The following is a 17,016-nucleotide window of genomic DNA, read 5'->3' on the forward strand; positions in this document are numbered from 1 at the left end:
TTTAATTCCTGCATAATTAACATAAACTTTTGTATTATTTTCAGGTGGTTGTTATATCTTCTTGATAAATTGATCCCCTTACCATTATATAATGACCATCCATGTTTCTTGGTAGCATTTTTGGCTTAAAGTCTATTTTGTTTGCTCTAAGTATAGTTACCCATGTTCTCTTTTGGTTTCTACTTGCATGGATTATCTTTTTCCATCCCTTCACTTTCAGTTTATGAGTGTGCTTCAAGCCAAAATGAGTCTCTCATAGTATAGGGCAACATATAGTTGGATCTTGTGGGTTTTTTTTTTTTTAAATCATCCAGCTTTTTGCCTTTGGATAGAGAATTCAATTCATTTATGTTTAGAGTAACTATTGATAGGTAAGGACTTACTAATGCCATTTTTTAAAAAATTTTGTTTATTTGTCAGAGACAGAGAGCACAAGCAGGGAGAGCAGCAGGCACAGCAAGAGGCCAGCAGAGGGAGAAGCAGGCGCCCTGCTGAGCAGACAGCCTGACATGGTACTTGATCCCAGGACCCAGGGATCATGACCGAAGCCGAAGGCAGAAGGCAGACGCCTAACCAACTGAGCCACATGGGCGTCCCTACCACTTTAAGTTTTCTGGCTGTTTTGTAGTTCCCTGTTCCTTTCTTCCTATCTTGCTGTCTTCCTTTGTGAAATGATGATTAGTCATAGTAGTATCTTTGATTTCTTTCTCGTTTTTTGTGAAGCTGCTGTAGATTTTTGCTTTGTGGTTAGCATGAGACTCATATGAAACATGTAACAATCTACACTGATAGCAGTTCAGCCTTGATCATATATAAACACCCTATCCTTATCATTATATCTCCTTTCACTTTATGTTTTTTGATGTCATCATTTACATCTTCTTATGTTTTGCATCCACTAACAGATTATTGGAGCTAGAGAGGTTTTCAATACTTTTCATTTAATCTTTGTACTAGAATGAAGAAGTGAACACATCACTGTGTTACAGTATTAGGATATTCTGAATCTGACTATATGCTCACCTTTACCCATGTGTTGTGTATTTTCATGTTACTAATTAACGCCTTTTTGTTTCAACTTGAAGAACTTCTTTCAGCATTCCTCATAAGGCAGGTTTAGTGGCAATGAATCCTCTCTTTGTTTATTAGGGAATGTCTTTATCTTGCCTTCCTTTCTGAAGCACATTTTTCCTGGGTAAAATATCCTGGGTTGGCAGTTTCTTTTAACACTTAGAATGGATGATCCCATTCTCTCCTGGGCCTGCAAGATCTCTGGTGAGAAATCTGATCATTTATGGAAGTTCCTTTGTATGAGTTTCTTTCTTTACTGCTTTTGAAATTCTCTTTGTCTTTGATTTTAAGACCACTTTATTATCATGTGTCTTGGAGAAGATGATTTAGATTGAAATTATGAGTACCAATAACTTCACAAACTTGAGTGTCCAAATCTCTACCCAGGCTTGAGAAGTTCTCAAACATTATTTCTTTAAATAAGCTTTCTGCCTCTTTCTGTCTTTTCCTTCTAGAAAAGGATATAGTGACACATATGTGATTTTTCTTGTTGGTATCCCATAAGTCCCATAGGCTTTCTTCATTCCTTTTCTTTTTTTTTTTTTTTAAAGATTTTTTTTTTAAGATTTTATTTATTTATTTGACAGAGAGAAATCACAAGTAGATGGAGAGGCAGGCAGAGAGAGAGAGCAGGCTCTATGCTGAGCAGAGAGCCTGATGCGGGACTCGATCCCAGGACTCTGAGATCATGACCTGAGCCGAAGGCAGCAGCTTAACCCACTGAGCTACCCAGGCGCCCTCTTTATTCCTTTTCACTCTTTTTTTTTTTTCTCCTCTGATTTGTTAACTTCAAGTTGTCTTCTAGCTTACAGATTCTTTCTTTTGCTTGTTCAAATCTTCTTTTGAAGTTATAGTTGAATTCTTCAGTTCAGTCATGGTGTTCTTTAGCTCCAGAATTTCCATTTGGCTCTTTTTAATGTTTTCTACATCTTTGTAGAATTTCTCACTTTGTTCCTTTATTGTTTTCCTGATATCATTAAATTGCCCATCTCTGTTCTTTTGTAGGTCTCTGAGCATCTTTCGGAGAATTTTGAATTTTTTTCATTAGGCAATTCCTGGTTCTTCATTTCTTTGGGACGAGTTATTGTAAGTGGTGGAATCATGTTTCCCTGGTTGTTCATGATCCCTATATCTTGCATAGAATCAGCTACCTCTTCCAGACTTTATGACTGGGATGACTTTCACCTACAGGTGGAGGCATGCTGAAGCTTGCTGTGTTCCTGGGCCTAGTGGTATAGGACTCCAAGGGCAGGGCTATATGGTACTGGGTTCATGTTTAGGGGCATTATGTCTCTCTAGCCCAGGCCACTGGGGTCTATGGCACTGACAACTGTGTGGCCCTTGACAGGTGCTACAGGGTGTGTATAGTGGCTGCAATGGCTGTTGGGGTCTTTGGCAACCTCCAGGTCCAGCAGCTAGGGAGCAGGGCAAGCAGCAGTGGTGACTGGAGTAGGTAGGGGTACACATAATTGGCTGTAGGGTGCCAACTGGCCAATTGGTGCCTATGTAATGGCAGGGGCCATTTGCAGACATACACAAGAGTGGTGGGAAGCAGAGAAGGCAAACGACAGGGCCAACTATGAGCCCACTGGCAGGAGGCCCTGGTTGGGCTGCACACTCTCCCTCCAACATGCACACTTCAGTGGAGGCCTGTGATGAGGGTTGGGCCATGTGCAGATGCACAGCTGGAGGGGCTAGTTCCAAGTGCATGAATGGGGGAGGGGTCAGCCAGAGGGTGTCTGTGCTGGCATCTTGCAGTCCAGCAGCTGCAGAGGCCTGAGCTGACTGCTGGTGTGGTTCCTAGGCTCTGGTGGGGATATGGGGAGGGGAGGAAAGGGAAGGGGCTCTGATGTCTGGAATCATGAATGCCTCTGGGATGAAAGCTGATGAAATCTGAGAGGGTACCCAGTGGCTGCAAATATCCTGGCCCTTGGCTTTGGGTCAGTGGTAAGATCTGCTGGGTTTATCTGCAGAGCAGGTGTCTACACACCATGGTCACTCCCACTGAGGGGCTGCTGCCAGTAGCCCTTACTTTTATTTCCGGGTTCCTAGCTGGCCTTATACTTTTCAGCTTTGTTGGTCTAGATGGGAGGAAACTGACGTGGGATTTTTGTGGACTACCCCAAAAGACTGGAGAAGCTGGTTGCTCTTCCATCCTGGCCAGGGGACCTCTTTCTGGCCAGGAAGTTCCCTCCTGACACTGAGCAATACTGGCTTGGAGGATGAGGTGATGCGGGCAAAATGAAGTCTTCCTTCTCCTTGAGTAGTTATTCTCAGGTTTTTTGTTCCACTGTGTTCCTAAAACAACCTAACTGAACTCCAAATCTCTTCTAGAGCTACTTTTGTCTATGGATAATCGTCTAATTGTTGATCTTTATGGAGGGGTAGGGAGGCTGGGGTGTTGTATGTTACCATTTTGGTCTCTCCTTTGCCTTCAAAAATATTTCCTTTACACTTCCTTCTTTTTTTATTTAATCTTTTGTTTTTTTTTTCCAATTGCCAAAAAAAGCTCATTATAAAAAAATCAACATAATTCAGAAATAATACAGAGAACATTATCCAAATCCAGTTTCTTTTTGTGTACATGTTTACATGCTTATAATTATAGTATACATATAATTTAAAAAAATTTTTTTAAAGATTTTATTTATTTATTTGAGACAGAGAGAGAGCACAGGTGGGGAGGAGGATCAGAGGGAGAGGGGAAAGTAGACTCCCCACTGAGCAGGGAGACTGAGGTGGGGCCCATTCCCAGGACCATAAGATCATGACCTGAGCTGAAGGCAACTGCTTAACCGGCGAAGCCACCAGGCACCCTATAGTATACATATAATTTTATATGCTGCTCTTTTTGACTTATTAAATCACAAACATTTTTCATAGATTGCCACGTGGTCTTTAAAACCAATATTTTAATGGCTGCATCATAGTTCATAAAGTGAGTTTTCCATTATTAACTCATATGTGTGCCTTTTATATTGTTTCTAGTGTTTTACTATTATAATTAACATTATAATGGTCAGCTTTAGGCATATTGTTCTTTGCCATGGTTTGGCTTATATTTTTAAAATAAAGGATCAAAGGTAGAATTAAGTTTAAGACTTTAAATATATAATACTTGCTTTCCAAAGAGTTATATGAATGTATCTGTGTTACTATAACAAGAAGGGACTTTTATTTTGAGTAAAAATTCATTTCATAGAGTCAGATCTTCTAAGTTCCATGGTTTCTGAACAGTAGATAAGATTAAAGACATAGAAAGAATTAAGTGAAAGATTAAGAGTATAGATAAGGCAATATTTTAGTTTCTAATGAAATGTGAGCTGGTAATTAAATTGGGCATTCTGGAACATGGCTTTAAGTTTTGTTTTAAGCTCAGGCTGCTGCTTTTCTCTTTATTCCTGACCAGGTGTTTAGCCCAAAATATTAGAAGCCTCTGGTATAGGTAAGCTTTTGATACAAGGTTTGTGATGTTTATAAGGTTTAAGTTATGATGTTTCTGAAAGTTAACTCTTTTACCTAACACATATTCATAAAATATTATTAATGAAACACTTCTTTTGTTATTCAGAAAACAGCATTTCATAGAAGCCAGACGCTGGGCTACAGGAATGGCTATGCAGTTGTTCGACGTCCAACAGTTGGGATAGGCGGGGAGCGGCTCCAGGTCAACCAGCTGTCCCAGGCTGAGCTGGATGAGTTGGCCAGCAAGGCACCAATTTTAACTTATGGCCAACCTAAGCAGGCCCCACCTGCACAATTTATTCCTGCACATGTGGCTTTTGACAAAAAGGTATCATCTGGTATTTCAGGGTACCCTTGAATTCAGATTTCTGAGAACCAACTGTTTGCAGAAAAGTCAACAGCAAACCACAGGTTTTCCAGAGGGCTCTGAGGAGAAAATTGTTCAAATGCCTCAACCTTTAGTCATAGACAGCTGAACTCAGGATTGAAAGAGGCTTTCTTTAGTCAGGAAGCTTATTACAGAAAATAATTCCCTGTAGACTTCTCTGAAATATTTTCCAAATACAGTTAAAGAAAAGTTGGATGAAGTCTGAATTCTTGAGTTCGTATTGCTCCACGTTTACCTGCTCTGTGCTGTCTACTTTTTGGAAGGCTTATTGGTACTGATGGCACATTCTTAGCCTTTGTGAAATGCAAAATGTCATCATGGTAACAACTCCATCTTTTTTCAGTTTTCGCCAGGCTGTTTCCCATAAGTTTTTATTTTTCAGGGAATGTTTCCGGTTTAGCATAATATAACCAGAGGGTACGGTAACATTTTCATTTCTGTCTCATTTACCCTTACGCTTATGTAATGTGAGCTATTTCCATCTGTTGACATTTCCATATCATCCCTAATTTTCCTTGTCAGTGAGCCTCCTCTTTAAATTAAGGTGAGGTAGTCCTAACCCTGTCCATACAACAGAATCCCTAGTGGGACTTTTAAGAAACTGAGATGTCACCCTAACCCTCATCGATCTTAATCTCCGGATGATTTTTATGTATAACTGAGACTGAAAATGAATGACCAGATTTTACAAGTTAAGTCTCCTAATTTACTCCTAGCCTGTTTTCTTTCTGTCTTTTTTGGGTCTTTTTTTCATTTTATTCTTTTTGTTAAATGTCTATACAGTGTTCATCTAGCTAGCCAACTTTAATTGAGTACCTATTGAAACTAGAGGCTGGAAGATAGAAAATAACCTGGTGGTGGAATTATACTATTTACATTCATAGTCACTTAGTGTAAAAAACTTTTTTTAAATGTCTCAGCCAGAATCCATATTATCCCCCTTGCCCCATCTCAGTGAACTCATCTGTTAGGAACACATTCACATATCCATTCAGAGGCTGAACCTGAACAGCTTCAGGTATATGGCTGGGTATTTCTTTACCTTTTTCTTATTTCTCTGTGAGTCTACAGATAGTTTCAGCCCCACTTGTGCCCCTAACCCTGAGTTTGACCTCAAGTAAGTCAATCTACCACTCTGAGTCTCGTTTGTAAAATGAGGAAGGTTCAATTAGCTGATCATTTCTGGCTCTCGTGTTTTATATATTTATATATCTGTGGCTCAAGCACAGACCATTTCATGCATGAATTAGTGATCATGTCCCCATTTCAGTACTTTGCGGTCAATCTAAAATGTTACCTGAAACTGATCTTTTGTCTTTTGCTTTTACTGTTTTAGCTTTCTCCTTTAAACATTCCATTCCATTCATGCATTTCACCTTTTTATTAAGAGTTTTAAGGTTTTATTCCATTATATGCATATTTCACCTATGCCGTTGCCCAATCTCTTTTGGTTTTTAATCTTATTTTTCCACAGTAGACACTAATCCTTTTTAGCAATAGCACTCATGTATAAAATTATGCATCTTCCCATTCATCAAGCCATATTTGTGTTTTCACTAAACGGTCTTCTTGTTCCAGTGGAACTTCTAGTTCCAGTGAAGGTTTAGGTTCACACCCTTGTCTACCTACAACACCATTCTAGTATTTTTCTCTTCAGGGGAGGAAATTTGCAAAATAAAGTCAGGATAAAAGAAAGTTTTAAAATTAATCCGAAAGCTTGTCAACTCAAGCTTTGATATTTTAAAATGTTTTTAAATATGCACTAGAATGTGCCATTTTTACTCCCCACTGATGCTCCCCAGAGGTCCTAGGGTTTGCTCTATCTGTCATGTATATTTCTGAGTGCAGTGAGGGTGTGTTTATGTGCCACCCAAAGAGTCTGTGCTGGATTGATGATTAGAGTCTCATTCATATGAATTCTCTAAGAATGAATATGTCATTAATATGCATTTACAGGGGACTCTCCTAAAGAAAATGGACTTGAGGCCTTGTTTTCATTTTGAAACCAAAGGTTATAGTTTTGTCCAAATTTTTGAGTCTGCAGAAATTCTAAGATTTTTGACATAGAAGTGAAGTTAGTGAGGTTAAGGTCTTTAAGCCATCTCATCAAGGACCACATTACTAAGTAGTCTGTATGTAGTTTGAAGTACCTAGAGCAGACTTCAGCAAACTTTTTCTGTGAAGGATCAAATAGTAAATATTTGAGGCTTTGTAGCTATCTTAGTCAACTTGATCTGCCGTAATAAAATACCATATACGGGTGCCTTACATAATAAAAATTAATTTTCTCATTCTGATTAAGTTTCTGGTGAGGGCTCTCTTCTTGGATTTAGATAGCTGCTTTCTTGCTATGTCCTCATGTGGCCTTTCCTCAGGGTGGGTCTGCTGAGAGATAGGTCTTCCCCTCCTTACAAAGCCACCCATTCATTTGGTTCAGGGCCCCACTGTTGGGACCTCACTTAAGCTTAATCACTCCCTAAAGACTTTGTCTCCAGGTACAGTTGTATTAAGGGTTAGAGCTTCCTCATACAAATTTTTGGGGGGAGGGAGACGAAATTCAGTCCATAGTAACAGCCCATGTGGTCTCTATCACAACTGCTCAAACCTACCCTTGTAATGGGAAAGCAGTCATTGGCAAATACCTGCTAATTATTTACATAATTATTTGTAGGTACTGGAATTCAAATTTTGTATCATTTTCATGTGTTTTGAGTTTTATTCTTTTGATTTTTTAAATAATTTAAATATGTAAATAAAACGTTCTTAGATTGGCAGTCATACAAAATCAAGTGACAGGGATAGATGGGTCCCATGGGCCATGGTTTAACACCCTTCAGTTTAGAAAATAGGAGTGATGAGTATTTATTCTCCCAGAGTGGTTCTCTTTAGAGGAAGGCACTGAATGTTTTTTGGATGAGAGACTATGCAATGCCATTTTCCCCTTCCTTGTGTGTTATAGGTGCTGAAATTTGCTGCCTATTTCCAAGAAGATGTTCCTATGTCAACTGAGGAACATTATAGGATTCGTCAAGTGAACATTTACTACTATCTGGAAGATGACAGCATGTCTGTCATGGAACCTGTTGTGGAAAACTCTGGGATCCTTCAAGGCAAGTTAATCAAACGCCAGCGGCTAACCAAGAATGACCAGGGAGACCATTACCATTGGAAAGACCTAAATCGAGGAATAAACATTACAATTTATGGCAAAACTTTCCGCATTGTTGACTGCGACCGATTCACACAGGTATAGTATACATTTCCGGAAATTGTGGTGTCTGAAGCATCATTCTAATTTACAGAAGGATATGTTTCATTTATAAGGGTAAGAGGAGGGGAGCCTGGGTGGCTCAGCCAGTTAAGCATCTGCCTTGGGCTCAGGTCATGATCTTGGGGTCCTGGGATCCAGCCCTGTGTGGGACTCCCTGCTTGGTGGGCAGTCTGCTTGTCCCTGTCCCTCCCACCCCTGCTTGTGCTCTCTCCCTTTCAAATAAACAAATAAAATCTTTAAAAAGGAGAAGAAAAAATATAAGGGTAAGAGGAGGACTCTGGTAACCTGTCCTGTATGGATTATTATGTAGGTTAATGAGGTGTTTGTGTGTGCATTGCTGTGTGTCAACACAGTGTAGTGACATCACTTTTTTCACAATGATATGGCTACATATCCATTCAAATAAAATTAAACTTGCACCATAGCTGAATCATTTGATAAGAAACCAGTTCCCATGCCAGTTCACGTGGAGAATAGGGGAGGTAACACCCTTGATGGGACAGAAATATGAAAGAGGAATTGGATGATTTATCTGAAGTTTGAGTTACAAAAGTAATATTACCTTTATTAGCAGATATGAGCCTAACATTTTTTTGTGCAATTCATATTTTTCCTGTAAATCATACTTGCTATATTTGGGAGAAACTTACTATCTAAAGATTTCTGGAAATAAAACAATTTTTAAAGGAGAATGCTTGTTTATATCAAGAAGAATTCTTCATTTCCTCTATTTCATAAGTATATATTTTTGACACATTTTTAAAAAGTTATGTGTCCATATATAGACTCAGGAGAATCCTTTCTTTAGCACAAAATGTAGGTATTAGAAAGTCAGTTCTGAATTTTCTGAATTTGTCTTAGATTTAACAATTTCTAGAAGCAAAGATATGTTTCTGAATTATTTTGTGCCTTTAATCCCATGTTACCAAATGCCACATGTGATTAATCTTTACCACGTACTGAGTTCCTGTGAATTCACTCATTTAATGCTTTACATTTAATAATTTACTTAGTAAATACTTACTGGGTGCCTGCTCTGTGCCAGGCATGGTTCTAGGTGCCAAATACATAGACTTGTCCTTAGAAATGCTACTACATTCTGGCTGGAGGAGACAAAAATAAGCAGACAAGTATGTAACATGTCAGATGCTGCTTAGAGCTGCAGAAGAAACTAGAGCAGAGAAGAGGGAAGGGGAAGCACACAGAAGACAGACGCTTCTGTGTGAAGAGGCTGGTCAGGAAGGCCTCACTGATAGGATGACAGATGAACAGGGCGCCTGGGTAGCTCAGTCATTAAGTGTCTGCCTTTGGCTCAGGTCATGACCCCTGGCTTCTGGATTGAGCCTGCATTTGGGCTCCCTGCTCAGCAGGAAACCTGCTTTTCCCTCTCCCACTCCCCCTGCCTATATTTCCTCTATTGCTGTGTCTCTCTCTGTCAAATAAATAAATAAAAATCTTTAAGAAAAAAAAAAAGGCAGATGAACAGAGACCTCAAGGAAGTGAAGAAAGGAGCCCTGGTATCCGTGCCATCCCAAAGCAACAGTGACAAACAGTGCAGAAGGTAGAGGTGCTCGACCATCTTTGGAAAAACAGATTTTTCTCTCTCATTTTTTAGGTTTTTGAGGTCCTTTTTTTCATAGGCAGTTTCAGAATTGTATACTGAGGAATTATATTAATAATTAAAATATTATTTAGGGATGCCTGGGTGGCTCAGTGGGTTAAAGCCTCTGCCTTCGGCTCAGTGGGTTAAAGCCTCTGCCTTCGGCTCAGGTCATGATCCCAGGGTCCTGGGATTGAGTTTTGTATCGGGCTCTCTGCTCTGCAGGGAGCCTGCTTTCCTCTCTCTCTCTGCCTGCCTCTCTGCCTACTTGTTATCTCTGTCTGTCAAATAAATAAATAAAATCTTTAAAAATATATTATTTAAATTTCAGGTACTGTGATAATTTTTACAGTTGTCTCTTTATGAACAATTTGAATATCAGCAGTTCATTGCTGAGCAGTAAGTCAACTCTCCTAAAGAGAGACGCTTAACCGACTGAGTCACCCAGGCGCCCCAACTCTCATTGTTGATGGTAGTTCTGTTCTAGGAAGTCACCACAAGCCCTTAATCATTAGCAACTACGGATCCATCACTCCTAGGAAAAAATAAGGAGTTAGGTTTTCTATAACTTTCTTTAATGCGTGTTTCTGTTTAAAGATGCCATGTTTAAAATATTCTGTTGATTCATGAACATTAACTTATGGTTGGCAGCACTGGGGCTCATGCCTGAAGGGAGCGTAGCTCACACATGGACTTTCTCCTGAAGGAATGTCACGGCGACCTCTGTGTGTGTGTGTTGCTAAAAAGTACATAACATAAACGTGACCCCTAGATCTAGACTTTATTACCAGTAGTATAGCAGGTGTGAATCCTACCCCATATATGCATGTGTGTGGGAAATAATGTTTTGTGTTTTAAAAAATAACTTAAAACCTACTTGAGCTGCCATCCAACTGGGCTGCTGTTTCTATTCACCCTCAGCTTTGCCAAAAATTCCAAGCCCTAAGAACAACAAGACGGCACACCCAGGCCTGCTGCGGTCATACAGGCAGGGTCCATAGACTGTCTGTGAGCAAGGGCACCTCCTGGATGCTTTGATGCTAGGTCAGATACTGAGACCCCGAATGCCTGAGACTGATGTGCCTGACCCGCTGCACGTGTGCTCTGAGCATCCCTAAGCACACGTGGGGAATCTTGCTCTTCTGAGACCCATCAACTTGTGTCTGTTTTCCAGTCTGGGAGAATTTCCCCCTTTTTCTCTTTTTGCCTTCAAAGACATTCCCTTCTCTCCGGTCCTTTTGAGATACCTCAGAATAATCTCTTCAAAGAGTTTAGGCCTTTCCTAAGAGATAGGAAGAATAGTCAACTTCAGGAAGCTTCTGCATTCTTGCCCAAATCCCCAAGGTAAGGTTAACAGAGGGCCTGGTCTGTTGAAAGCAACAGAAAGAGTAAAAATCCCATTAAATACCTCAATCAATAATCCTGCTACACTAATACATCATTTCAAGGGAGAGGAGAATAGTGTTAGTCATTATCTCTGGCTCAGTAGTTTTAATAGACATTGAGATCACAGTGTTTTAATATTGAAAGATATTGGAGACTGTTCAGTGAAACTTTAAATACTAAGGTTACAAGCTAGTTAGCAGCAGAGCTAATATTAGAACCCAAATATTTTGGTTCTGGGTCCTATATATTTTCGATTGAATTGTCCAAAAGCACATGACACAATTCCCAAAAGAAACCCATATTTCAGATTAATTTCTAATTCTAGAATGTAAACAGATCCCATGCCATTGTTCTTTTCTGATTACTAAAAAATATACAGCTTATTGTCCTGCTTTTATGAAGAAGAAATGCCAAGTTGTATTAAAAGATATAGTTCCTGAAAATATTATATTTACTTATAATTAGCAAATCAAACAAGATCATGTTAAGTTCAGATGCTTTCCTTAACTTTATCTGGTGAGATTTGAGTACTTGGCTTGTCTCTCCTATTTTGCTATAGTATTTTCTGGTCTAAAATAACCAGTGATTCTTTTCCTTCTTAGAGGCGGGTGGAGATGGGGACTTAATCAAATAATTGGTTTTGGTGAGTCGGAAAGTTGGGAATTTGATTTCAGCTTAACTTAGCTTGCCCCCATATCTGATATGAATTACATATTGTTTGAAACTGTGGTTGGGTTTCAGATGTGTGTATGTAAGCAACCCCAGGACTTACTCTGTTCTTGGGCATCTAACTGAATTTCATTGATCTAAATTCATATTTGGAGCCAGTTACCTTATTATTATGTCTTCCAGTTAACTTAGCATATTGCCTAGAAGCTTTATAATATTTATCAGTAATTACCAGTTGTTATCTGCATCATAGTGTTGGGTCAGTTGGAGGCTTAGTGCAGCTAAGATTTGCCTCACACTGAAGCTAATGATTAATTTGGACAATGGCATAGAAATGATTATTAAGCTTCTCCTTATACCATCAGGTATTACTTATGGAAGCTTCAAGAAAGATGATCATTATTACTTTTGCATGATGTAGGTATTTTTAGAAAGTCAAGGAATTGAATTAAATCCCCCAGAGAAGATGGCTCTTGATCCTTACACAGAACTCCGGAAACAGCCTCTTCGTAAGTACGTCACCCCATCGGATTTTGACCAACTGAAGCAGTTTCTCACCTTTGATAAACAAGTAAGTAACTAAGCACGTCAGTGGCTTTGCTCATCTCCAAATGTTATGCATGTTTATTAGCCAACTGTTCTGGTAGATGTTTTAAAATGTTACATTGGTAATTTAGCCATTTGGAGACAATGCTATCTTTCTGGTTTCATCTAGAGTTGGAGGTACAGGAATGTCCAAGTATTGTATTAGAGACCGAGACCCAAAGATATTAGGGAGTTAAGTCCTAGGAGTTCCACCAAACTTTTCAATCTTAAAGCAATTCCTGAGCTATGTCTGCTTCCCACTTTACATTTCCAACCAATTGCTTCTTTTCCCAAATAGGAGTTCATTTTATAACCTTCTTTGGGAAACCCTAACTGATTTATTGGGAAATTTCAAAGCTATTTCATCTAGGTAGGTTTCTAATGATAAAATAGTAATTTCACAGAAATCCCATCGCAGATGCTTTCTTGTTAAATTTTATATGAATGTCTGAGTACAGAGGAGTCTAGGTATTTTCCAGCTTTGTTCCAACCATCCTATCCTCCCCACTGTGGGTTGGTGTGTGGGGGCAGATTTGGTCTTCTCCTTTCTGTACAAAAGATGGGGAGATCATCCTCAGTGCTTCTTTGCTGTGGGTGTTCTCTCAGAAATGTAATTCCTTTTAGTTCAGAAGAATTTGCGTAGCACTAACATCTTCTTTTAAGGACATTCTATATATCAATCATATATCTGTTATTCTTTTGTCTTTAAAGATTGTGTTGTTGATACTGTTACTAGAAGAGATATGTTGATAGATAAAAAGGACTGATTAAATGAAAATTCTTTCAATACTAATTACATATAAACTGTTTACATATACCTTTATTAATAAATATAAGCCCCTGTATAAAGCATGATGCTCTTTTTTCTCTTGTTTGTTGTTGTTTATTGAGGTATAATTGATGTATATTATATTAGCTTCAGGATATAACATAGTGATTTGATAATTGGATACATTGCAAAGTTATCACCACAATAAGTCTAGTTACCATCTGTCATATTACAAAGTTAATATAATATTATTGACTATATTCCCCATTCTGTACATTACGTTCCCATGACTTATTTATTTTATAACTGGAAGTTTGTACTTCTTAATCTCCTTCACCTACTCCACCCATTCCTCCCCAACCTGCACCCCAAGCTCCTCTGGCAACCACCAGTCTGTTCTCCATATCTATGAGCTGAGTTCGGTTTTGTTGTTTTTTAGATTTCACATATAAGTGATATTAAGCAATATTTGTCTTTCTCTGTCTGACTTGTTTCACTTAGCATAATACCCTCAAAGTTCATCCATGTTTTTGCAAAGGGCAAGACTTCATTCTTTCATATGGCTGAGGAATATTCCATTGTATGTATAAATCACATCTTTCTCCATTAATCGTTTGATGGACAGGTTATTCCCAAGTCTTGGCTATTATAAATAATGCTGCAATGAACTTGGGGTGCTTATATCTTTTTGTATTAGTGTTTCATTTTCTTTGGAGGATACCTAGTAGTGGAATTTCTGGATCATATGGTATTTCTATTTTTAATTTTCTGAGGCACCTCATATTGTTTTCCATAGTGGTCGCACCAGTTTACATTCCTACAACAGTGTACGAGGCTTCCTTTTTCTCCAGCCAGCACTTGTTATTTCTTGTCTTTGGGATGATAGCCATTCTAACAAGTGTAAGTTGATATCTCATTGGTGTTTTGGTTTGCATTTCTCTGATGATTAATAATGTTGAGCATCTTTTTATGTGCCTGTTGGCCATTTGTGTCTTCTTTGGAAGAATAACTATTCAGATCCTCTGCCAATTTTTTTTTTTAAGATCAGAATTTGTGGGGTTTTTTTGTTATTGAGTTGTGGGAGTTCTTTATATATTTTGGATGTTAATCCCTTCCATATCAGATATAATTTGCAAATATCTTCTCTCTTTCAGTAGATTACCTTTTCACTTTGTTGGTAGTTTTATTCATTGTATAAAGACTTTTTAGTTTGATGTAGTCTCATTTGTTTATTTTTGTTTTTGTTTCCCTTGCCTTTGGAGTCACATCTAAAGAAACATGGCTCAGATCAATGTCGACAAGCTTACTGCCTCTGTTTTCTCCTAGGAGTTTTATGGCTTCAGATCTTTAATCTATTTGGAGTTTATTTTTGTGTATGGTGGTCTATGAGAAAGTGGTCTAGTTTCATTCTTTTGCATGTAGCTGTCCACAGTTTTCCCTGCATCATTTATTGAAGAGACTATCTTTCCCCATTGTATATTCTTGCCTCATTTTTCATAAATTAATTGACCACAGAAGTGTGAGTTTGTTTCTGGGCTGTCATTTCTGTTCTGTTGATCTATGTGATCTATGTGTCTTTTGCCAGTACCATACTGTTTTGATTACTATAGTGTTGTAGTATAGTTTGAGATCAGGGAACATGATACCTCTGCCTTTGTTTTTTCTCAAGAGTTTTTTGGGCTATTCAGGGTCTTTTAGGGTTCCACACAAATTTTAGGATTCTTTTCTCTAGTTCTGTGAAAAATACCATTGGAATTTTGATAGGAATTGCATTAAATCTGTAGGTTGCTTTAGTTAGTATGGACATTTTAACAATATTAATTCTTTTATGGTGAGCACAAAATATCTCTCCATTTATTTGTGTCTTCTTCAGTTTCTTTCATCAGTGTCTTATAGTTTCCATTGCTTTTTTAATTTGGCTTCTCTTTCACTGACTAATATTTTGGATGAAAGTGAATTCTGCTTTTTCAGTACAAACTTATAAGCCTGCTATTTAATACTGTCCAGCTGTTGACATCTGGTATATAATTTCGGATGTTTTTGTATCTTTGGTGAATTTTTTTTATGAGATTACTTCATAGTTTTTGTAGTTTTTTCCATCATTGTCTGATATATGAATGCCAAAGTACTTAAGTTAATCTCTCCACTTGTAGAATTCTTAAGTCACTACTTTGGGTTCTTCAAAGGTTCTTCGATTCTATGCAATCTGGGATGATACAGACAGCATGTTTGGTGAATGTCGGACCTACATCATTCATTACTATCTTATGGATGACACAGTGGAAATTCGAGAAGTCCATGAACGAAATGATGGGCGAGATCCTTTCCCACTCCTGATGAACCGCCAACGCATGCCGAAGGTTTTGGTGGAGAATGCAAGTATGTTTATTCAGTTTATCCTCCATAATTGGGACATCTTCTGGATTTCAAAGGAGTTACTTAATCGGTATGGTCATTCCCTTTACTCTTGGGAGGTTCTTGCTGTGTTCTTGAGGTACTCAAAAAATGACTTTCCCATAATTCCCCCCATTGCTTGCTCCACAGTCTAGGCTTGCCTCCAAAATGGTCTGGTGGAGATGACTGATACCCAAATCAAGGAAACAACCAGAATAGCAGTGGGAAAGTCATTTAAAGTGCAAAAGAGCAAGGCTTCTGAAGTAAAGCTATTTAATATCAGATTTTTAATGCATTTTTAAAACAATCTTGTTTTCATAAAGCTTACCATTTCCTTATGTTCTTTCCTGACTTTGCTTCTCACCTCAATACTTCCTAAACAGGAAGTTTGTATGCGGGATAGCTTAAGAATGGAAAAGGCATATCTGTGACTCATGGAGGTGGGGCCCCACTGTGTCAGCCCCTGCTCTCTTTGCTGGTGTAAAATAACTTAGTGACTGGAGAGGGAGAATGCAACAAAGTACACTTGATACCCACCGCCCATCCATCTTTATCTGGGATAAGTACACTTACTTTGGTTATTGACTTCGTGGTTTAATAATTTTCTCCTGCAAAATGTCATCTTGGTGTCACATATGATGACATCTCTCATGTTTGGACAGCTGACAGAACTCTGTAAATACTTTTGTTGGTTTTCTTTTTACTCTGTTTTTTTTGGAACTAGGAGATAAGAAATTTCAGGTATTGTGCAAGAGGTTTGTCTTAGAGATTATAAACAAGTTGAGGTTAGAGGTTATAAACAAATTGGCAGTTTGAAGGCTAAATTCAATCTGCCTACACATATTGATTTGCCTATATAGTAGTTTTCTTAAAAAAAAAAAAAGCAGTGTTACTTGAGGGCAAAGAGATAGAGATTTCCCTCATCAGGAGACTAGATAAACAAAATATGGTGAAGGTATATCTTGATAAATAGTAGTAGTTACAAGGAATAACTAAATGTAAAGAAAGCAAATTGATGCACTTAAAAGCGTAGTGCTGTGTAGGAAAAAAATGAGATGTACAATGCAATAATTATGTAAAGTGGAATACAAACAAAATGATATACATAGTATACACATAAAAAGTTGAATGTTAGAATAGTGGCATGTGTGGTAGAGGAAAATGAGACTGGGGAAAATAAAAGGTAGTAAAGATAGTCCTCACTTTAAAACTAAGAGAATTAATGGTAAAAATCTCTTTTAGAGAAATGAGAATAATTGCTAAAACAGTTCTCATTCTCAGATAGCAGCAACTGGATCTGAGCCCTAGTTCAACATAATCTGGCTGCTGTCGACCATATTCTTATACTTTGCCTCCTGTAGAACCCACTTAGAGTTCTAGGACACTGAGACTAAAATACTAATTTAGGCCTTCCGCAA

General features: G+C 38.2%; 1 protein-coding gene across 2 annotated transcripts in view; it reads left to right on the plus strand.

The window, feature by feature from the left end:
- EFHC1 (EF-hand domain containing 1) overlaps window positions 1-17,016 on the plus strand; it is a 57,792-nt gene that overhangs the window by 4,634 nt on the left and 36,142 nt on the right. Inside the window, exons 2-5 of one of the 2 annotated variants that reach the window (XM_082729358.1) lie at window positions 4,643-4,864; window positions 7,884-8,171; window positions 12,272-12,421; window positions 15,391-15,583. In XM_082729358.1, the coding sequence (XP_082585484.1) occupies window positions 4,643-4,864; window positions 7,884-8,171; window positions 12,272-12,421; window positions 15,391-15,583 (853 nt within the window). The remainder of the gene's footprint in view (window positions 1-4,642; window positions 4,865-7,883; window positions 8,172-12,271; window positions 12,422-15,390; window positions 15,584-17,016) is intronic. The other variant, XM_082729357.1, reaches the window with a different exon arrangement.

Source organism: Mustela nivalis (assembly GCF_964662115.1).
Source record: "Mustela nivalis genome assembly, chromosome: 5".
Classification (NCBI taxonomy): Eukaryota; Metazoa; Chordata; class Mammalia; order Carnivora; family Mustelidae; genus Mustela; species Mustela nivalis.